Source organism: Pleurodeles waltl, chromosome 10 (genome assembly GCF_031143425.1).
Source record: "Pleurodeles waltl isolate 20211129_DDA chromosome 10, aPleWal1.hap1.20221129, whole genome shotgun sequence".
Taxonomy (NCBI): Eukaryota; Metazoa; Chordata; class Amphibia; order Caudata; family Salamandridae; genus Pleurodeles; species Pleurodeles waltl.
Window position 1 is genome coordinate 242,249,074 of NC_090449.1, and position 24,609 is coordinate 242,273,682.

Below are 24,609 nucleotides of genomic sequence, written 5' to 3' on the forward strand. Positions count from 1 at the left end.
TTGGGCCTACTTGTCCCAAGGACAAAGTAAACATAAAAACTTGTTGCCCTTGACCTCAAACAAGATGTCCCGGCACAGAGCTTGCTGGTGATTGCCCTGGCTTGATGAATATGATACCATCAGAATTTTCTGATCAGTAAGTGCTCACACACCTATTTTTATTTTTAGTGTTTCCCCTTTGATTAACACTAATTATACAATGATTAGTACACACCAACATTGTGTTTTTAAGATAACCTGAGCCCCGGATAACATATGTGATTGGCGCTCTGTGGTACCTAGACCACACACCATCCACTGGAAAAATGTTGACCCCAGACGTTGGGTACTTCCCATTACCTGTAAGTGTTTATGGATCACTCTGTGATTACAATCTATACAACTAGCACATAAACAGATCACCACAATAGTGCCATTTTCCTACCAGGAAGATGTCCCTCACCACCAGATTACCTTGCTACACTGGAGTTTAGGTGAGTGTTGACTCCCCGCACTTATTTAAGTCATACTCAGAATCACCGGACCTTTAGTAATCTAGATATTTATACTACCCATAGGTGCTACCGGCTGAATTTTACTGTCCTGATGATGACCCCCATTTGATTCTTCTTTACAACGGGGTCGAAACGTCGACATACCTATGAGAGTGGAATATATAAACATAAAGAAGCCTTATGAGACTTCAGGGCTTCCTGGACTGTAGGAGCCACTAGAAGTTCATAATTTTCTTAAAGCCACCTTTGCACATACTGTACATATCACCTTCACTTACCTGCACTTTTGCATCACCTTCACTGCTTTTACTAGGAGCACCTATTCAGACGAATGCAAACTTTACGTTCAGAATAACATGTTCAACAAAATATACGTTTAATGTCTGGAATAACATGTGCAAAGAAATATATAATGCAATAAATGTCTATTGACGTTACATTGGTTGTACGCATAGAATTACTTTAGCCATTTGATTACCGTGGAAGTCTATGTTACTTCCCCCTTTTATTGACCATTAACCTATCCACAGATGCCTATGCAGCATGATCAGAATGATTTGCAAATAGTTGGTTCCCTTCTGTGTATGCAGTTCGGTTTAGACAAACTAAAGATGATGGATTTTTGCCTATGCCTTTCCTACTTGAAGACGTCTATGAGGCATAAACATGCCTTGGACTTCTTAATATGCTCTAACAGGGAGGCAGTGACTATGAAATTCCAAAAAGAACAAAATTGACATTTGTGATCATTTTGGTATAGCAGAGCCAAGCGAAAATTCGATTTTTGCCTGTTCTACAAAGTATTCAGGCTCGGTAACAAAGAAGCTTAATTCGGTAGGTACTAAAGGTAATTAGCTAGCCAGAAAGGTTTTTTTGAAGAATGCCTTCTGACCCAACTCGTCAACTCTACTCTGCTGCACCTTAGTGGAAACAGAAAGGAAACACCCTGGGCCCCATTGATGAAAAAACTTAAAATGTGAGCAGAGATATACTTTTGTCTGAGCTTACATTGACTTTTTTTTTTCTTTTAGCAAACATTCCCAGAAATATGTCTGGAATGCTAAACCAAGCGCAGGTTTCTACTTGTACTTCTGGAAATGTCATGGGACATGCTGCGTAGCCCAATTATGGTGTACATGCACTATGTAGAACTATGCAAAGGAGGAATGGAGACCACTGTACAAATGCAGTATTTATTTTCTTTTTCTTTGCAGAGAAAACATTTTTTGCTCATGAAGAAAGTGCTTCTCCTTCACCCCCACCAAAGTGAGAGTAATCCATTCACCTTCCCAGCCTGGAAGAGTAGTTAGTCTAGATTTTGGAAAGGCAAAATGTCCAAGCATATCTAGGGTGGTAAAGGATAATTCAGAGTTTTTGAATATCTGAAACATATACATCTTTGTGGGCATTCTAAAACCTTCCCTTGGAACACCCCTTTTTGACCTCTTGCTCAGGATTTACTATGGCTGAACTCTCCATACTCGTGGAGAAATTCGAAGTAGTAATCACACAAAGTAATTGCCAAAGTAATTTTTTATAAATGTCTAGCAGGCATAAATTGAAGTATTTTTGTTCGTAGTTATAAGGTTATGGCTGAAAATACCTTTTGAAAAGGACCTCCGTGTCCAACACCTATGTGGCTACTTAACTAAGTGCAAAAAGAAGAAAACCTGTTACTTTCCTCACTACACCCCATTATTTCCTCTGCATCATGACCCTGGCCATTGCCTTCTCTACACTAATTTTAGTCATTACTCTCTCCTTTCATGGTGTTGGGAGCAAACGTTTTTCTCTGCATACCCTTGTGCAGCACAATAGTAGCAGTTTCCTAATGTTCAGGTATTATTTTGTAATGCTCTTTTTGATTTTAGTGCTTATCCTTCTTTAAAACGTTTTGGACGTTTGCTGATACTACAGATCTTGTTAATTCATACTGACATACACCATATTTTTGTGAACTTGACCATTTCGTAGTCAACTGGCCCCAATACTGTGGACTGGGCTCTGAGAATTTGGTTTCCCAAGCTGTTGAGCATGGTTATCGGTCCTCCAAACAGGCCGCCTCTCGGGAGGATCTTTTGTTGCAGCAGCAGAGGATGGTCTCCACCTTCATTCATGCGTGGAGATTGCATGGTGAACGTTGACAGCTTTCAACCTTCTGTCCGAAATCTGCAATGTTATCTTGGCAGTCAGGCGTCCCACCATCAAGACTGTATACGCCTGACACTGGTGCAAATTTGTGGCATGATGTGCAGAAAAAGAAGTTGACCCTCTTTCTGCTCCCCTTTCTCAAGTCCTTCTAGTTAATCTTTCTCTTGCCCAGCAACGCCCTGCTGTTGGCACCTTAAAGGGATATCTTTCTGCCATCCCAGCCTTTCTGCTATTGTCTGATCAGCTATCCCTGTTCAAGTCCCCTGTTGTAAATAGGTTTTTGATAGGTCTTCAACATATGTTTCCACCTTCACCCTTTTTCATGCCTCAGTGGGACCTCAATCTAGTACTCACATTTCTAATTTGTGCTCCCTTTGACCCCATAAAAAACTTTTCTCTCAAGCTCCTTACCATCAAGACAGCCTTCCTAGTGATGATAATATCTGCCCTGAGTTTCAGTGAGCTACAAGCTTTTTCATCTAAGTCGCCTTACTCTTCCATCTCCCAAAGAAGCTGGTTCTTCGCACTAGAGCTTCCTTTCTGCCAAAAGTTGTCACTCCCTTTCATGTAGGCCAGTCCATCACCCTGCCTACCTTTTATGCTCCTCCGCATCCCTTTAAGAAAGGGGAGGGACTCCATGGACTGGACACTAAAATAACATCGCCGTTTTCCTGTGACTGCTTAAAAGTATTCCGGGTGGGTGACCAACTCTTCATGGGGTTTGTTGGAGCCAAGAAGGCGAAGGCTGTGTAGAAATGGACCATCTCCTGATGGATGGAGCTCTGCATCAAAATCTGCTATGCACTGGCCAAGAAGCACCCGTCTGAGGGTTTGCTTGCTCATTCCACCAGAACTAAGGCTGCGACCACTGCATTAGCACGCGGAGTTCCGGTCCTGGACATCTGCCAGGCAGCAACGTGGGCTTCTCTGCACATGTTCTCTAAGCACTACTGCCTGAACTGTCAGACCCGTCGGGATGGGCACTTTGCCCGTTCGGTCCTGCAGGACTTTTCTAGTGTGAAACAAATTTGCAGATCCACTTCCATGGAAGTATTGCACGGTTATCTATTCTAAAGTAAGGAGTCTGTGGCTAGAGGTCTCTATGAGATGAACAGGTTACTTACCTTTGGTAACGCCTTATCTAATAGAGACTCTGGGCCTGATTTAGATCCTGGCAGAGGAAATTACTCTGTCATAAACGTGTTGGATATCCCATCCGCTGTATTACGATCCCATGATATCCTATGGAGATTATAATATGGTGAACTGGATATCTGTCACGTTTGTGACAGAGTAATCCCTCTGCCAGGATTTAAATCAGGCCCTCTGTCTAGCTGCTGATTCTTTCCTGACCCACCCATCATCCCTGCTCTGTGAACAGATTTCTAGAGTCGAGGCTGTTTCCTTTTCAGGGCTCTTATTTACCAAACCAGTGGTCATTGTTCTTTGGGGCTCCATGCTCCTGGCGTGGAAAGTCGTAAAAAAGAAACTGACGTCAGTGCTCTGAGGTGGTGCCTATAGAGGCACCATGCACCTCATTTCCAGCGCCAATGACGCCATGTGGAGCTGAACAATGCCACCTACCGGCGATGTCTGGGGATAATTCTAAAGTAAGGAATCTGCGGCTAGATAGTCTCTACCAGATACGGCATTACCAAAGGTACGTAACTTGTTCATCAATACATTTCCTTGTGTGGCCTTGTAACTGGACAAACTGTGACATGCTAATTCCTTGACTTAAATATGAGCATTGTAACATGATCTTGTCGTAGATGGGTGTTAAGCCTGCAGTGTGAAGGCGGTAGAAACTTCATGGGTGCCCTAAGAAGAGCAGTGGAGATAAATTTCATAGATAAGGACACCAATGAATCCCAAGGACTTTATCTGTTTACAAGTGGTGTTCCAGACCAGGAACCGGTGAGTAACATAGTATCTGTATGTGCTTGTTTTTTTTTGGGGTGGGGGGGTGGGGGGGGGGGGTTGGTGCAGTTTTACGTATCCTGAAAACCCAGTATAGAAACCTATTACTTTTTTTATTGCAATCTAGTTGCTCCATCACTAGTCACCTATAATAAGAAAATGTCACACCTCCTCTACTATGCCCAGCATAGAAACCTGCCTCTAACTCTTTTTTAAATTGCAGCATATAAACTTTGCTAGCTGCCTGTAATAAGAAAATGATACACCTACTCCACTTTAATAATTTATTACAGTTGCTGACGCCTTAATATAGCTGCCAGGGTGAAATTATTACTAGCGCATCACACCCCGTTCTTCTAACCTTTTTATACTGACTGTCTAAATCTAAGATGTTATAAGTAAAATGTTTATTTATTTTGTTGCTTGGGTAAATGTAGAGGAGTAGTAGTCTGTCTGCACATTAGCCACATATATATTAAAGCGCCAAAGTGGAATCAATTCTGGCTTACATTACTCTGCTTAAGGGTATGAAGTCTGCAAGAAATCCCTAGCTGCTTATTGATGCGTTTATTTTCGCATTAGAGATTTCACAATTTGATGCATAATCTTCAACACTAATAACCCTTTGATTGGCAGTAAAAAGCTGTCAGAACGCCCTTGCATGTATATATATATTTTGAATTTGATAATGATTGTTCGGAAAACATAAGGCTGGCCGCACAGTTAAAGCTGATTCTAGGCCAGAAGTATAGAAAACATTTTCATCAAATGCAGTGGATAGGAACCTGGCAATACTCGGGACTTTCGGGAACATGACAAAATGGAAACCTGAACATTACACAGGATTAGCTGATTATGTGGTTGTAAATCAGAAACGAACTATGGTAATGTGGATATGTTTAATAGCAGAATGTTGTTGAACACAGATGTTATACGAACTATGATTCAAGTAAATATCAATATGAAAAGCATGCATGTACTTATTGAAGAAGAATTCTAAGGCGATATTAAATGAATTGGGGAGTAGTTAACCAGATATTAGAATTCATAACATGCAAAATTCCGGTGGGGAGAGAAACCCCATGACTCCATGACTCCAGGACACAGACATAGGCAAACTCAGAGCAAGGACACTCGGTGAGAAAAGCAACAAGCTGGAGCAGTGGTTCCCAAGTTGTGGTCTGGGGAACTAGAAAATTAACTAATATTAACAGATTAATAAAGTGTATATAAATAAAGTGGCTACATGTACAATTGAAAAATATAAAACACACTGTAAATGTTAAGGAATTTGAAAGTGGAGGCTAACAATGAAATTAGGCCCATATTTATACTCGGTTTGTGCTGAATTAACGTCATTTTTTTTACGCTAATTCAGCGCAAACCTAACTCCATATTTATAGTTTGGCGCTAGACACGTCTACCGCCAAAGTTATGGAGTTAACTTCATTTTCTGGACGTGAAAACCTACCTTGCGTCAATGAGATGCAAGGTAGGCTTTCCCGTCCAGAAAAGGACGATATGGCCTTAGCGCCATATTTAACCCCCGTGCTAAAATCCAGCACAGGAGAATGGGGGCATTAAATAATGGCGCTAAGCTTGCTTAGCGCCATTATTTAACGCCTGGATATGGGCAGGTTTTAGGGGACCTGAAGCCATATTTCCATTGTCAGAGACCATGGAAAGAGCCCACAGGTGACCTTCCCTGGCCCTAGGGACACCCCTACCCACCCACACCAGAGGGACACCACAGGATGGGGGACCCATCCCAGGTACGTCCCGGTAAGTATATATCTTTTTTTTCATGCCTGGGGGCCCTGACTTGGGGCCCCTGGCAGGGCACTGGTCCGAATGGCCATGCCTAGGGGACATTCGTCCCCTGGGCATGACCATTGGGGTGGGGGACATGGCTCCTGTCTTTACTAAGACAGGAGCATTGTCCATGGCGGTTGTGCTCCAGAAAATGGCGCTAAACAGTGTAGCGCCATAATTTGGCGCACAAGCTCCATTTTCCCCTACTCCTTCTCCCACCCTCTTTGCGTCCTTTACTAAATATGGCACCCGGCCGGCGCCTTGGAATGGCACTAACTGGTGCTATACTTTTTCACACAAAACTGTGCTAACGCAGTTTTACGTGAAAAAGTATAAATATGGGCCTTAGTATCCTCAGATTGATTTATGGGAGCATTCCGGTTAGAGTGACCAGAATTTTAAAGCCAAAAACTAGGACATTTCACAGAAATAGGAAAAGGACTACACATTTACATCAACCGAGCGCACAGAATGACAGAACTCGTCAGCATAAGAGTTACAGAAGAGGCACTAAGCACATAAGACAATGCAATTGTTAAAACCAGTATAATGCATGTTAATTAAATTGCTTTCTGATAATACCTGCTAACTATCCCTGCTTTGGAAAACAAACAAAATCACCACCCACCGTTTTCAGCCCACCCTCGCCAATAAACGGGATATTACCTAAGTTTCTCGAACCCTGTCGGGACAGCTGGTGAAAAACAGGGACTGTCCTGGCAAACCCGGGATGCTTCGTCACCCCAGTGCAGGTGCATCAAAACAGAATATAGTGTGGACAATGTGTGGCTTCAACTGAATTTAGAAAACCTCTAGCCTTCCTAATAAAGTTTAAAAAAATGATTTTGTTTATTTGCAAATTAAGTAAAGTGTGTTATCATTTGTGTATGTGTTTGATGGCAATGCTTGTTTCTGTTTTTTGTGTGTATTGTTTTGCAGTTCAAATCCTCAACAATGTTTAGACCTTGGTCCCCCCCTTCCAGTAATGACTTAGTGGGGGGTCCCCGCATTCCAATATGATTCAGTGGGGGTCCCAGGATCCAGTAATGATAAAGTGGGGGTTCACAGAAGTCAAAAGGTTGGGAACCACTGAGCTGGAGAGTTCCTCACCGAATGGAAGACCGTCTCCAACTCTCACTGTACCGAGCATCAGCCAGAGTTGTAACTGTTACAGTTTATGAACAGGAATACCGAGTTGGGAATTAAATGTTATAACGCTGACAAGCATTGGCAGAGCATAAATATCCACGTTTGCTTTTGAAAGGTGAGGCCTATTGGCTTTACCCGTGCTTGCTTATAAAAAGCAAAGAACAAGAAGCTCCTAATCCTGCGGTTACCTAGATTTATAGAATGCTATTACTGTTTTTCTATTATTTTTTTTTAATATCTGTTTACTGTTCCTCATAGTACTCTGAATAATCAAGGTGCCAAGCTAATTCTATATGTAACACCTACATGAATTGTCTATTTTATTTTTTACTTTTTTTTCATTCTTATATTATTGTGTATTATTTATATTGTGTCTTTTCGGCAACTGTGCCTTCCTGGCACAGATAATAACTTGTGTTTTAGGCATTACCTGAAGAGTTTTAAGGTACAACTGGTAAATTTTCGAGTGCCTTGATGCAAACTTCATAGCACTGTACGTTTCCCAGGCCAAATCACGAAAATTGCATGGATGTAGTTTTTCACACACATTTTTGCTCGACGCCTATTGCAGAAGACCTAGTTTTTGAAATCAGAGGTCAGTGCACATGGAATTTTTGCCCTTGGTGGTGATGCAGATGTTGTTGAAAAATGCACCAGTGCTATCAATGTAATCCTGAAACGTAGTCCAAAATCGAACCGATGGTCTATAATCTATGTAATCCCACCCTAGATAGTCCTGTTGCTCAACTCAGTGGTACTCATTATATTGCCCTAGCAAAAATGAAAGTTTGAGTCCATTTGCTGGAATTCAAGCTTGTGACTTTTAGGTTAGAGGAGTTAGTGGAACTGTTGAATTTTTGCCCAGAGGTCTCTTATCAGCCCCTATTGTCTGCTTTCCAGGACATGGTGACAGCGTACGTTGCTGAGGCCTGTGGCGGTTGTGACGTGCAGCTGCATGTCTGCCTTTTCACCATCAGCGGGTTTGGTTGTGATGATGACGCCCTTCCCGCCCGCTACACTAGTACAAAAGACACCACCGGCTCTTTGAGGGAAATCGCACATGCTGCCAATGGAAGGTTCCACTGGTTTGAAGAAACAGGTAGAAACTAATTTTCCAAAATATTTAAAGATTAGTCTCTTTGTGAGTGATGTGCATGCAACAAACCTTTTAACTAAAGAACACATAGCAGTTGAATGGGGCATGCTAGAATCTGTAGACCGGTCTTTAAGAACTGATTGTTTTAATTGAAAATAGATACTATGGTTTCCATCAATTTAAAATGTGATTCTCAGTTCACTCGAGACCTTTGTTTTTCAGGTATCATTGACAGTGATGATATAACCAGCCTTTTGTCAGAAATGGAAAAGGCAGTCAATTACTCCAAAAAGGTACTCTGAAAACATTCTACAGTCTAAGCATATGATCTGAAGTAATATTGTATAAACGTATTGCAGGAATGCGAATGTATTTGTTGAATTTATACATGCATACATTTGATGTAACATCAGAAACGTTTATGTTTAAAGGCCTTTCTTATTTTTATTATAATGACATCCATTTTACATACAAGAACCTATTTGCATTCACAGTCAATTATAAACTACGCAAGGCATGAGTAAAAACAGTTGATAGAATTATGGATAAAATAAGTTGCACTAAAATGCAACTATTGCAGTGTTATCGCCTTCTGCTCAGGGTGTTTGTAGATACTTCTGATTGAATTTATTTCTAAGCGCCTGTCCCATATTTATAGGTAAAGCCAATGGCGAAGTTACACAATGACGGTAAAAGCCAATCAACCTAGTATTACTGCCTAAAAGCATGTGGGTGATAAGGCTGTAAGCAGTGTCTACCTTATCTCAGCCAGGACAGGCAGGCACATACACCCACTGTCTCTGCCCGCATCATGCTGTTATTTCACACTCCCGCTGAGACGAGATCGCAGGTATGCCTGCCCCATAATTATAGTGAAGTTACACAATGAAGGTAAAAGCCAATCAACCAAATATTAATGGCCAAAAGCATGTGGGTGATAAGCCATAAGCAGTGTTTTCCCTGTCTCACCCAGGACAGGCAGGCACATCCATCCACTGTCTCTGCCCGCATCATGCTGTTATTTCACACTTCCGCTGAGATGTGATCGCAGATATACGGAAGTAGTTATTGTCCACATTCCATCCATTCTGATAGGCTGAGCCAGTCTCAACATTCCACACAGGATATTAATAAACGTTATTGAAAAGTTATAATGAAACTATGAAAAACATGAACAACCAGAAGAGAGGGAGACGGAGGAGACTAATGGTCAAAATCGGATTATAAACATCCTTCTGAGTCAACAATCATTGAGATAATACATTGACTCATTTGACCTTAATAATGTACCGCACTTGTGACTAAGTATCATCTCCAAGAACCAATAGGCTAGTTTGCCTTCTTTTATGCTTCGTGAGCGCCACTTTAGTCTATGTTCTGTTAATTCAAAAAATATTTCTTAATATATGTATCAAACATTAAATGGATACCTTGGTTCCTCAAGAAGTCCTTGTGAGGTTTAAAAGCTACTATGATAAAGGCTTCCTATGAATGGCCACCTCGAGAGTCCTATTGCCTGTATCAGCAGTTTAACAATTTGATGGTTCTCCTTGAAAAGGAAACAAAAACTCAGTGTTGCTCCATGGCACAACACCCACATGTGGAATCTCGGAGGGCTCGTCTAACCCTTGTCCTTTTTAACATTTACTTTATAGCCTTATTTTTGAAAATTAAAGAATTGTGTCTTGTTCATAGGCCGCGGTTGGGGATACGTTCCGACCCTTGTCAAATTGAATTGTGCACTGGGATCAAAATTTCAAATAATGCAGTAATTAACCCGATCCCCTCCACAGTCCACACCCAGTTTTCCCTGGTAAATTGTGTCCAGTCAAACCTTTTGAAATGTACAGGGGAAAATGTGTTAGATCTCAGTAGATGTGGAATTCGGTAAAGAAAGCAACTCTTCTGCATGAAATTTCTCATTATTCTCAGTGGCATAACTCGGAATTTGGGGTATTTACCATACCGGGCAAAACCCACATCCCAGAGTATCAGAGTTAACCTGGTGATGCACTCACCTCATAATCGGGGCCACAGATCCACCTTACAGTTAATTGATGTGCTCATCAACAGATGTGTTAGATCTGCATTTTCAACAATGAAGATTCAGATTGCTCCAATTTACTCCTGGCAACACAGAGGTAATACCTATCGAAGCCCCGAACACAGATAGAGAAATCATAGATACCCCTCATCCACAACTTTACACAGTTTTCATAATGAATTGACTAAAGCTTGTAAAGTGAAAACTTGTGTTGCTTATGTATGAAACTGTAATCGGTAGATGTAAGAAAATATCAGCTTAAAGGGTGTCAAGAATAAATGATGTAGAACAGAAAGTTGCTCCAGAGAGCATGAAAGTAAAGGATCAGTCATCAAAATCAATAATGCATGTTTTTTTTTTAATGTTACTGTAAGGTATCCCCCTAAAGTAGTTTATTTCCCATTTGTAGAATATCTGTTTATTACCAGTGATTAATCTATTCTTATTGATTTAGTCAAAATTTCAAAGGGAAACCTGTGACTGATTAGCAGCAGGATTTGTCACCTCTTAACGCCTGACTCATTTCTTGTTTCTGTTTCTGTCAACTAGCTACCTCCAAAGAAGTGGCTTTAATATGTACTTAACAGAATATTGGAAGCCAGTATTGAAAGAGTGCTAACACATCTGTCTTACCAATATTCCAAACCTGATAACTTTAGAATAATTCCTACTATGAGAGCTGGCGGGGAAGAGGTGGGACACAGAGGGGGCAAGCTGTCGGAGGGAGCAGGTCCTTGGAGGGCTAGGTCTGCCTTCACCCCCAACCTCTGTAACAGTACTAACAAAGGTTACTGAGGCAACCTCCCATTTCTTGATGCAAACAAGAAATCGGCTACCACAGTGCAGAGCAAAGATATAGGACCTAGAAACATACCTCTTGGTACTGTGCAATTTGGAAGGTATGCACTTTTCCTTTTTTATGACATTTGATCAATTGATTCAACAGAATGGATAAAATTAGTCAGTTTTTAACTAGTTACTTAATAATTATGGGGCTGTGATGGTTGCTCTTGTCTGTATCTTGACTGTATCATTTGGCACGAGTTGCTTGAGCTCTTTGGGTGCCAATTGCACAGCAGTTTCCCTTGGTCGATGGGCATGTGGCAATAAGGTGCCAAATTGCTCTGACATAAAATACTTTAAAAAAGATGCATACAAGTGCAATTTTTGTCATTTACTTTGTCTCTCTCATTTATACTTCACAATATCTAGCCTGGTGAGGGTTACTCAAATGTCCATTAATACTACCAACAATACGTGTACCTTATTACCTAGCAGCTGTGTCGTCTGGATAGGGCAAATAGAATAGGGAATGCTGAAAAATGCACACCGACGACGCATGTACCTGGACGCCAATTAGGGGTAGCACAGAGGTAGCATTTGTTACCCCCAGTTTGCCCTCTGGTACCCCTGGTGCTGCCCTTATTATCACTTGTCTCATGATGGTAGCTGCAGAAACCAAAAGTAAACAGGATTTTACTTCCTACAGTATAGTTACCACTGCTCTCCTTTCCCCATGGCCCTCAGCAGCATAAAGGAGTCTGATAGTTGGGATAATTAGATGTGTAATGTCATCGGATAGAGGGCAAGGCAGTGTATACTGTCACTACTGCTTCCCCCGCCACTTTGGTGAGACTATTTCCACGCATTTGGGCTTGGATGTCTGGCCCTTCTATCTGGTGGGACCCAAAGATATGTTACAAACCTGTTTAATGCAAGGCTGTGCACCACTGGTACTGGTCAGGCATGACCCTCCACACTGCTACCCTCTACCCCCAACACATTCAGCAAGCTAGGTTCCTCTTTACTACCCATGTGGACTGGAATCTGCTTCACGTTTGCAACTTTACGTGTGAGCATCAGTTTCTTTCACAAGTTAAGAAAAGGCCAAGGAGCACCCCTGTTTCATTTTTAAATAGCTTTCCTTCCTTTCCTCACCCTTTCGAGAAGGTGTGCATGCCTCTACTACCTACCTTCAAGAGATGTCATGGTTGCAGCACCCAGTGTTCTATAGATGACCTGCATAGAACCTACACAATCTGTCCTGGAAACCATTGTCCGGTCAGCTCATGACCTTTCTGCTCTGGAACCCAAGAGCTATCACTTCAGAGCTGACTTCAAAAGATGTACAAGAGGGAAAAGTGTCTCCTCGACAAGACGTGTGATTTCATCCTCAGTTGGAGGAGTGCAGACATGGGTAAGCAAGACTAAATAGCCCTTTGGCTACTGCGGTCTTAAGTAACATCTTAAGATGGTTGAAGCACATTTGGGATTCAAAGAACCTGAGGGAAAGAAAATGGTGAAGGGGAATGTAAGTCTGTCCTTCAGGCAGTATTTGGTGCTGAGACCCCCTACAGTTCAGTCCCTACCCTTGCCTTTTAAAGTCCAAACCAAAGCAAGGAAAAGAATAAAACAAAGGAGTTTCAGGTTTTCTACCTCTCACGAATAAAGGGGCTGATTTAGATGTCGGCGGAGGGGAATACTTCATCACAAACATGACAGATATCCTGTCTGCCTTATTATGATCCCATGATACCCTATGGGGATGGTAATATGGTGGTCGGGATATTCGTCACGTTTGTGACGGAGTATTCCATCCGCCAACATCTGAATCAGGTCCAAAGTCTTCCACTGGGTTCGATGTTTCTCTACCACTATCATGGACAGTGTAGTCAAGCTGACTCTTCCACCTCCGGGTTAACATGAGGTCAATTAAATCATGTTAATGTCTCTGAAACCAGGAACACTCAGAGAGGGTTTCCAGTTTTGTCTGACTTTGCCCTTCAGAAATCGTTTTTTCTATACCTGACGTCACAGATTTTGACCAGGATGAGGAGGGTTTCCAAAGATATGGACTGTCATGGAGCCAAGCTATCCCCACACAAGGCTTCATAACTCTGGTGCAGATCCTTAATGAACCCTGTTTAGTTTTAATTAAAAAGCTTGCAACAAAGTTTGTAATAAGCGCCACATGAGACTAATAGGTCAGAACAACATCATTGCTGTTGCAAAAAATAGTCATGTGGTCTCCCTGCTTCCTGTTGACAACCACTAACACAAAAAAATAGCAAGCATAGTTAAAAGAGAAAAACGTGTTTTGGTGACCAAATTATTTGTTGCAGTCTATTAGTCTGGTAATATTTCAGATTTTGTCAAGTTAATGGAACACTACGCAGGAATCCGTACATATTTTATAGTACTGCAGTTGCATTTAAATAGCGCTTGCTAGCTCTTTACGCGGGCAACACACTGTTCCAGAACCCAAGATCAGCTGTTTAATCCACTGGTTATTGGTTATTGTTAGTTAGTGAGATTAGCCTTGCACTCTCAAGAAAACCATTGCAAGCACGACCTCCACTTTCTTTGTGCTAGATTGAATTAATAGAAGTTAGGTGTGGCCATTAGTGTGGGGTGGGGTAGTGAGATGGTTGGTGGGATCAATACAACCACTGGTTCTAATGTATTTGTCTCAGCTTCTGCCCTACTCTGTCCACCATTCAGAGGCCCTGTTTCTGTGATTGACACCGCTCTCAACCAGAGTCCATGGAGTGCTTTAGCAAAATGCGTCCTCGTGTCCAAAACAGACTCAAGGACACATTTCGTGCTAAAATATATCCCTAAGTGCTAGATTTTGCATTTCATTAAGTTTCACGTAATTTCACATATTTTTTCGGAAATTTGGGTAATAACGCAAAAGGAAATTACTCAAATTTCACACACTCCTAGTCTGTACAGTTCCCTAATCTGGCTCCCCTCTCTATTCCATCTTGAAGGATGATTACGTTTTTGAGCTTTACAAGCCAGATTATTGTTTGTCTGTATACGGTAATGTCTGGAACACCTGGTTTTCAAATACAACCCGTGTCATTTTGGGGTCCTCTCCAGAGGGTGAACTCCCAGGAATGTAGGACAAATGCCCCAAGGTAGGTGCAAACTGAGGTGGGGGATGAAGGATGCACCACCTGGCAGAATTCCACAGAACGATTTTGCCGGGCCACTCACCACTGCCTTCGCCAGCCCAACAAATGGATGGAGGGAGATTCAGGATTTGCCCCTCCGGCCCTGGTGTGGGTAATCCCACGAGTGTGCCCCCAGGGCTGATGAGTGTGATGGCTGAACACGCCCCTGGGGGCCCATTGCTAGAAGTGCTAGAGAGTATGTCGTCAAGGGGGCAGTCAAGCACTACATGTTCTTCCGGCAGCACCGGCCGGGAGTCAGCTGCACTGTGCCTACAGATCCCTGCACCTGGCTTGAAAGCAGGGGAGTTGCGCTGCTATGCAGCTCCCGGGGTGGGCAGGACTGCTGGACGGCGCTTCAGCCTTCACCAAGGCTTTCCTTTCTGTGGTCGTCCCTCGTTGCCGATGGCTCTCTCTCTCTCTCCTTGAAGAGGCGGTGCAGGGAAATGACGAGTATCCCAAAGATACTGGGGCCCCAAAGAGAAAAGAACTCGACATTCACTAATGACACCATTCAGCAAGAGGTGCTGGTCTCCCTAGGCAAGCCAATCCCACTACACGCCGGGGAAAACACAGGGCCTCACGCAGCACTCACCATGTGCAGAACTTGAAGTTTTAGGTTGCCAGACTTCAAACCCTTGGATAGTTCAGGGTTGCAACTGGAATCTTTCCATACCCCCAAGGAGCAGGGAGGGCCAGCCACCAATCCATTGAGAACACTGGGGAGCATGAGGCACAGGCAGGCTGGAAGCAGAACAGCACACTGGGTTTAGCAGATTGGCAGAGTGTGTAGCAAGCAAGCAGGTCAGCACAACAGAGCAAAATAGTCCAAGTGGTGATCTTTTCTGGCAGCACAGCAGTCCTTTGGTGCAGCATGTAGAGCCAGCAGCGTTTGTTACAAGTCCCACACAGTGTGTAAATTCATGGGGTCACAGCCCCTGTACTTATACTCAAAATGACTTTGATCTAGGGAGAACCTCAAAGGAACCTTAAACATGCACAACACCCACTTTCAACTCTAGCCCTGGAGCCAGAAATCAGTAGGGGGTAAACAAGCTCTTTGTGTGGGGGCAGGATACAGCCTATACAAATGAAAGTGCGCCCCTCATCTTTCAGCCCAGGAAGACCATTCAGTATACAGATGTAATCCGGTTAAACCTAACCCTCCCTGTGTGATGGCTGTCTGGAAAGTATGCACAAACCCAACTGTCACTCTACCTGTGTCAGGCTGCAAAGCACAAGAGTCACAAGCACAGTGAAATGCCCCCTTTCTAAAAGCAGCATTTCTACATTAGTAATGAAAAATCCCTATTGGAAGCTGGCTCTGTATATACTATATCAAAGTGAGATAGAGTGTGCACAGAGTCCAGGGGTTCCCCAGAGGCTTAACAGAGGCTAAAGTAGATAATACTAATACTAATGCTTTCTTTTGTGGTAGTGTGGTCGAGCAGTTAGGCTTATCAGAGGGTAGTGCAAAGCATTTGTTGTACACACATAGACAATAGGAGAAGCACACACTCAATGACTTAACTCCAGACCAATGGTTTTCATGTATCAAAAATATATTTTCTTAATTTATTTTTAAAACCACAAGATTCAAGTTGCAGGTAAGTACTTCAATAGATTCGTATTTCACACACGTATCAGCAGTACTTTGTTTGAAATCTGTCTCTTATTCAGTTTTTTTTTCAATTATTGGCAACAATCTGTTTAAAAAATGGACACATTGCAATTTTCAGAACCAGTTCCTGGGGGGAAAAAATGTTAGATCGTTTTATAGGTAAGTACAGTTTCAGTCTCTGGTTTTTAGGCAGTCCACCGGTTGGGGTTCAAGTTAACTCCAAACACCCACCACCAGCAACACAGGGCCGGCCAGTTGCAGAGGTCAAAGATGAGCAAATTTAATGTGGGCTCCTATGGAGACAGGGGGTACTCGGACTCAGGTCTGCCTGCAGGTAAGTACCCGCGACTCGGAGGGCAGACCGGGAGGGTTAGAGGAGCACTGGAGGAGCCACAAGTAGGCACTAAACACACACCATCAGCGGCACAAGGGTGGCCGGGTGCAGGATGCAAACAGGACGTCGGGTTTCTAATGCTGGTCGATGAGGGGACCGCTGGGGTCACTCAGAAGCTGTAGGCGAGGTCCAGGGTGTGTGTCTCGGGCACACCATCGGGTGGACAGGGAAGAGGGCCGCCTGCTGAACATTGCTGCACCGGAGGTCGGGTTCTCCAAGGCCTGGGAGCGTGGGTGCAATTTGTCTTTAGGCGTCAGAAATCTTCGTCCGGTGCTTCTCGGTCAGGGGGGTCCTCGGGATTCCCTCTGCAGGCGTCATTGTGGAGGGGTGGAGAGGTCAACCCAGGGTGGGCACTTGCTCGCAATTGCCTGGAGACCTTCTCTAGCTGGGTGGACCATGTGGACACAGGCCTTGGGCGTCGGATGCAGAGTGGTCACGACTCACGCTTCCGGAGTGAGGAGGGAGTCCTTAGTTGTTGATTTTCTTGGACAGGGTCCTTTGTGGTGTAGGGCAGTCCTCTGGAGCAAAGTAGAGGTCACTGGGCCCGCTGGACGCGTCGCTGTTCTTTTGCAGGTTCTTTGAAGCAGGAGACAGGCCGGTAGGGCTGGGGCCAAAGCAGTTTTCATCTTCCTTCTTCTCTGCTGGGGGTTTCAGTTAAGCAGTCCTTCTTCTTCTTGTAGGTCCCCAGGAATCTGGTGCACTGGGTTCAGGGAGGCTCTTAAATCCTAGATTATGGGGTGTTATAGGGGTCAGAGAGCAGTAGCCAATTGCTACTGTCCCTGAGGGTGGCTACACTCTCCATGTGCCCACTCCCTTTGGGGAGGGGGGCACAAACCTAATCCTATTGGTCCCTGTCCTCCAAACTAAGATGGAGGATTCTGTAGGGAGGGGTCACCTCAGCTCTGGACACCTTAGGGGTGGTCCTGGCTAGGGTGGTCACTCCTCCCTGTTTTCCCTAATTTTTCCAACAGACTTGCCGCCAAAAGTGGGGATTTGTCCGGGGGAACAGGCAGCTCCACTAGCTGGAGTGCCCTTGGGCTCTATAATCCGAGTCCTGAGGCTTTGAGGCTCACCACCAGGTGTTACAGTTCCTGCAGGGGGGACGTGTGAAGCACCTCCACCCAGGACAGGCTTTGTTTCTGACCACAGAGTGCACAAAGGCACTCATCCCATGTGGTCAGAAACTTGTCTGAAAGTGGCCAGCTGGCACAGACCGGTCAGTCCTACACTAGCAGTTTGGTTAACATACATGGGGCATCTTTAAGATACCTTTGATACCAAACTTCCCAGTATTCAGTGAAGCCAATATGGGGCTGTGGAGTTCGTAATGACAAACTCCCAGACCATATACTCAATATGGCCACACTGCACTTACAATGTCTAAGAATGGACTCAGACACTGTAGGAGCATATTGTTCATGCATCTATGCCCTCACCTGTGGTATAGTGCACCCTGCCTTAGGGCTGTAAGGCCTGCTAGAGGGGTGACTTACCTATGCCATAGACAGTGGTTTGTGGGCATGGCACCCTGAGAGGTGTGCCATGTCAACTTTATATTTTTCTCCCCACCAGCACACACAGACTGCAAGGCAGTGTACATGTACTGGGTGAGGGGGTCCCCTAGGGTGGCATAATACATGCGGCAGCCCTTAGAGACCTTCCCTGGCCACAGGGCCCTTGGTACCATGGGTATCTTTTACAAGGGACTTAAGTGTGTGCCAGGTTCAGTGGAAACAAAGGTACTATTTTTGGGAAAGAACACTTGTGCTGGGGCCTAGTTAACAGGATCCCAGCGCACTTGCAATCAAAGCTGGCATGAACACTAGGCAAAAAGTGTGTGTGTGTGTGTGTGTGTGTGGAGGGGGGTAATCATGCTAACAGTGGCACTTTCCTACAGCCCCCCTACACCAATAAGCAGAATTTGTCCAAACATACCAAACATGCTCACGCTACTCCTCACAGATCAGAAATTACCACTTAAGTACCTTTAAGGAAATTCCCAAGGCTAGCCTATGAAAGGACCAGGCCTCACAGCAGTGAGAACCCAAATAGGCTGTTTGTCACTTCTAGGACATGCCTCACAACGAAGGCACATGTTGTTTACCTACAAAGCACCCTGCCCATAGGGTTCCCTAGGACCTATCTTAGGGGTGACCTATACATAGTAAAAGGGGAGTTTCAGGCTTGGCAAGTAACTTTAAATGCCTAGTCAATGTGGCAGCAAACTGCTCACGCAGACCCTGCAGTGGCAGGCCAGAAAGGTTTGAAAGGCTACTTCTGTGGATGGCGCAAGCTGCCCTGCAGACCCACTAGTAGCATTTTGTAAGAAGCTGGCCTGGTGTGTGGTGGGTATCTATGGTACTTACACCTTAAACTAGGTCAAGGTATCCCCTTTCAGTAAAGTGTAGGCAGTGTCTAGAAGCCAGGCTCTCTAGAGGTAGCTGTGGATAAACAGCCAAGCCTTATCTAGGAGACATGCAAAGCGCAGCAATACCACTACAGTCTCAAAGTACTTACACATGAGAAAGAAAACACTTGGTTGTACAAAAATAAAAGTACTTTATTTTTGGCACACAGTATCAGAAAAATACTAGAGCAGCAACCCTCCAATAGGAGGTAAGTAAATACACACACACACACATATACATATATATATATATATATTAATAAACAGTAAGAGGCATAAAAAGGTTGGAAAACAGTGTAAAATGGAAATAGTAACCCTAGGGGGAGCCCAAACAATATACTAAGAAAGTGGAATGCGAACACAGTGCCCCCACCTAGGTAAGTAAATCATGTAGAGGGATGCTGGGATTACTAGTAAACCACACAGGTAAGTAATGCAGTACACCCCAGCGACCAAGAATGCAGGAGTAAAACACTGGATTTCCCCAAAACTACCCCAAAGGATGAAAAGAAGAAAAAGAGGACACCCAGAACAGCCTGCAAGAAATCAGCAATAGATTACGGAAGATGGAGACCTGTGGAGAGAGGGGATCAAGTCTAGAAGTGTCTGTGGAGTCCAGGAGTAGTAGGAGATACTACCCACCCAGAGGTACCTTTTGGAGTTGGCCTACGAAGAAGGAAGACAGGTCAGCACTTCAGCACAGAAGCTGGAGAATAGTTACTGATGCATGCAAAAGGTGTCCCACACTGAGTGCTGGATTGCGGATGGTGTCAGTGAAGGATTTCCACCAACAAGCCTTGGCAAAGGCAAATTCGTGGTTGGCGGAAAAGAGGTGCTGCTGGGGACCAGCAAGGTCCAGGAGGACTCTACCCAGGAGGGGTAGTCACAGGGGACCCTCCGCATCGCAGAAGACCCGCAGGAGCCGAGGCAGCACCCACAGGTGTCCCACAGGACAGGGACACAGAATTTGCTGAAGCAGCCCATGCAGCACCTCAGAAGTTGCTCCCACGTAGCAGGAGGACCACGCAGAGGCCCAGGAGTTGCAGGAGGGAGTGCTGGGGGCTGGAGCTACACGTTGCCTGAAATTCCCCTTGGAGATGAAACAAGCAAGCCTTGGCAGCTGCAAAGGACATGGTGCACGGGGTGCTGTCTTGCGTGGAGTGGAAAGGACTTACCAACACCAAAGTGTGACAGCTGGTAGAGAGGACCAAAGGGAGCTCTCGGGACCACCACCCATGATGCAGGAACCATGCCACTCAGGATGGGGGGTGATCCACGCAGCCAGTCGTCAATGCAGCCATGTACTTGTAGATGCAGGGAAGTGATGCCTTCACCCCAAGGGAGATTCCTTCTTCTTTTTGTGCAGGCTGAAGAGTTGCAGTCTTATGAGGAAGCACGGCCAGGGAAATTTTGCAAAGCTGGCAGGAATTCTGGATACAATGTTGCAGAAGAGTCTTCCTCGTGGATCTGCAGCTTGTGGGTTCCTGGAGGGTACAGTTGCAGTTCCAGAGGCCAGAAGGTGAAGCAGAGATTGCAGAGGAGTCCTGCTGGAATCTTGCAAGCAGAATCTGAGGCCCATCCTAGAGGAAGGCCCTATATAGCCCAAAGAGGGGTCTTGGTCACCTAACCAGGTAACTACTTATCAGAGGGTGCCTCTGACGTCACTAGCCTTGCCTGGCCACTCAGCTGCTCCCAAAGTCCCCTGCCAACCTTGGGCTCAAGATGTCAGAACCCAGGGACCCCCTGGAGGAGCTCTGGGCACCACCCCTGGGGTGGTGATGGACAGTGGAGTGGTCACTCCCCTTTCCATTGTCCAGTTTCACACCAGAGCAGGGACTGGGGGTCCCTGAAATGGTGTGGACTGGTTTATGTCCGGAGGGCATCAAATGTGCCCTTCCAAGCAAACCAGTGGCTTGGGGAGGCTACCCTTCCCAAGCCAGTCATGCTTAGTACCAAAGGGAGAGGGTGTTACCTCCCTCTCCCAAAGGAAATCCTTTGTTCTGCCTTCCTGGGCTTGATCAGATCAATCAGCAGGAGGGCAGAACCTGTCTGAGTGGTGGCAGCAGCTGGGCTGCCCGGACAACCCTGTAAGACAGGTGGAGCAATGCTGGGGGTCCTCTAAGGAGCCCCCAGAGAGCATTGAATCATACTTCCAATACTTGCAATAGTATTGGGGTATGATTCCGACATGTTTGATACCAAACATGCCCAGGTTCGGAGTTACAATTATGTAGCTGGACATAGGTAGTGACCTATGTCCATTACACATATAAAATAGCATCCCTGCCCTCACGAAGTCCAGTAAAATTGGGCTGGAGTTCGTGGGGGTGCCTCTGCTAGTGGAGGGGTGCCCTCACACACCCTGCACCCTGCCCTCTGGGCTGAGAGGGCCTACCATAGGAGTGATTTACAGTCGACCTGTAGTGAAACTGGGTGCGTGTACCCGGTTCACACAGACTGCAATGGCAGGCCTCCAAAACCCTTTGCATTGGCTCCCTATGGGTGGCAGAATAACTTCTGCAGCCCATAAGGATCCCCTGGAACCCCAATGCCTTGGGTACTTAGGTACCATATACTAGGGACTTATATGGGGGGACCAGTATACCAATTGTGGGAACAAAATTGTGGGAACAAAAGGTTACCAGAAACCAAATTTAGAGGAGAGAGCATAATCACTGTGGTCCTGGTTAGCAGGATCCCAGTGAACACAGTCAAGCACACTGATAACAGGCAGAAAATGGGGGTAACCATGCCAAGAAAGAGGGCACTTTCCTACACATTTAATCTGCAGGCTTTCTGTATATGGAATACCACTGTACAAGGAACTTATACGTAAATTAAATGTGTAAAGTAATCATACCAAGTTTAAAGGAGAGAGCACATGCACTTTAGTACTGATCAGCACTGGTAAATTACCCAGAGTCCTAAGGAAAGCAGAAGGAGGAATGGAAAATGATTGGGGATAACCCTACAAAGAGGGCCAGGTCCAACAAATTCCATAGCCCTGGAGAGTGATTAATTATGCTTCAGGAAACCACTTGGTATTGCCAAGTAGATTCAAGCCTGACACAGTAAATCTAAGACCCTCCAGCTGAGACTATTTTCATTTATGGAAATCCAAGATGGCCACTAGATGGGCTGCCTTCAGCATAAACAAATGGTCGGCTGACTCCTGTAAATGCATTGGATGACCCAAACAATACGTTTTAGCAAAATTAAGGAGTAGTATCACATAGGATAATACCAATGCGGTAACTAGTGCACCGTCTAACACATCTTTGTACTTATTTTCCTTGAAATCTTATCTTGGTAAGACACAGGTACCTAGCCGTTGTGGTAAATTACAGACAAATATCTGACCCCTTCATCATAAAATCGATTCACATGCCTGCTCAAGTACCTACATTACTGGTATTACTTTTTGCTTGTGACTTATACAGTGCAAACCTAGCTACAAAGTAACAGAGTGATATACTCTGTAGGAGGTTTACATTGGGGACTATATAGACCAGGGAAAGCAAGGAGCATGAACACAGTATCTGTTCCCTGGGTTTACAGTGGAGAAAGGGAGTGTGATTTGCTGAAGTTAAGCTAACGTGGAGGGCAAGGGCAGAGTTTCAGCTGGTAGAGGAGTTGAGCCAGTGCGTCAACTCATGGGAGTGGTTGCCATTGAAAGGGATGATAGTAGTCAGAAAAGTAAACAGTATCCTGGAGACTCTTCACATCTGTATTTGTTTTGTATATTCATATCTTAGCAAAAGCTATTAATAAATAGATTGCCTAGTTGAACAGTGCCTTGAAACAAACAGCTGCAGAAGAGAGGCTCTACAAAAAAAATAGATATCTGATAGAGACTTCTAGCTGCAGATTCCTTACCTTACAATTTCCTGGTGTCAGCTTGGAATCCGGAATTTTTAGCTGAGAGGTACCCTGCGCGCTCTGATGGGTGGCGTCATTCCGATCTGCGTGGCGGCGTTGGAGCCATCTGTGATGTCACGGTTCCCTATAAAGGCACCACCCCCGCATGCGTACTTCAGTTCTTTTCCTTCCGTGCCGGTTAAGTGCAGGTCCAGATTTGAGCTACCCTCTGCCTTTTTTGGTAGGTCTTGTTTGACCATTTTGTCGAAGCTTTTTCAAGTCTGTGCAAGGATGACATCATGGAAGATGGGGTTCAAGCTGTGTGGAGCATGTCATCACGCCATGTCGGTGACAGACCCCCATCAGGTATGTCTCTGGTGCCTCGACAGAGACCACGTATCAAAGTCATCTTTCAATTGCTGGGCCATGGCCCTAAAAGCTTTCAGAGAGCGATCTCTGAAGCTCATGGCAACCCAGCAGTCAACTTCGGTTGGGGCGACTCCTAGGAGGTCACGGTCCCGATCGAGGAGGAGCTTGCGGGACTGCTCCAAGAGCCCTAAGTCCTCTCCTTCACACTTGAGGTCCTCCGGGCACTCGGGGAAGAGGCACAAAAAGAAAAAATCCAAGCAGACTTTGACTTCTCCATGCCCGTCGGCCGAAGAGGCATCTCGGGAACGTCGATGTTCCAGGCATGGTTCCGCGGAACCGATGCCAGGGCGGACTTCAAGCCTCCCCCCTTTCCAGGAGCCAAAGCAAACCCTGCTCAGCTCAGAGAGTTTTACGATGCCATGCGCCTTCGAGGTCTGCAGGATCATCAGTGGCCCCTTTGGATTCCACACTGGTGGCATGGGCCTCGGAGCCGTTGGGGACTCCTGGATCTGATACCGGATCCGAAACAACGGCGAGAGCACACAGTCGGCCTCCTCCAGCGTCGTTTTTGACGTCAACGCTCCCCGCTCTGCTGGCACCCACCGGTGGTACTAGACCCATCCTCTTCCAGATGATCCAGAGCCGGAACAACATCGTACGATGCAGATTCTGACTTTGACAGCGCCGACAGGGGCTAGATCTGTGCCTGAGGTTTATTTTGATCATCCAGGTACAGATGAGGAATGGGAGGGGTCTCAGGACTCTTTAGATTATGGTATGGAACATATGGACTGGCATGAGGAACTAGGGGAAGCCAGTGGACTGGATACTTCTCCAGATAATGGCGTGCTTTCACCTCCTACTGTGGCTACACAGGAGGGAGCTTCATATGCTATGGTGGTACGTAGGGCAGCTGAGGTCCTGGACCTAGATTTGCCTACGGTGTCAGTCAGGACTAACCTCCTGACGGAGGTGCTTCACCCGGGGGTTTCCACGTCAGAACCGATGTTACCCTTTAACGAAGCCCTCACTGATGTCGTGCTTGGGACGTGGTCCAAAACCAGCACCGGGGGTCCTATAAATAGCACATTTGGCCACCGCCATAGACCAGCTCCTAATGATCCTAGTTTCCTCACCCAAAACCCCACCTTGGAGAGCTTGGTCTAGGCCTCCACTTCCCATGGAGCCATCCCTTCCGCTCCCCCGGATAGGGAATCCAAGAGGCTGGATCAGCTTGGTAAGAAAACGTTTTCTTCCTCTAACCTGGCATTGAGGTCTGTAAGCACCTCATGCCTATTGGGCCACTTTTTCCATACTTTATGGGATACAGTGGCAGAG

At 45.2% G+C, this 24,609-nt stretch overlaps 1 protein-coding gene across 1 annotated transcript in view; it reads left to right on the plus strand.

The window, feature by feature from the left end:
• Positions 1–24,609, plus strand: part of VWA3A (von Willebrand factor A domain containing 3A) — a 541,655-nt gene that overhangs the window by 284,087 nt on the left and 232,959 nt on the right. Inside the window, exons 19-21 of the mRNA XM_069210293.1 lie at positions 4,418–4,562; positions 8,427–8,625; positions 8,845–8,915. Of these exons, the coding sequence (XP_069066394.1) occupies positions 4,418–4,562; positions 8,427–8,625; positions 8,845–8,915 (415 nt within the window). The remainder of the gene's footprint in view (positions 1–4,417; positions 4,563–8,426; positions 8,626–8,844; positions 8,916–24,609) is intronic.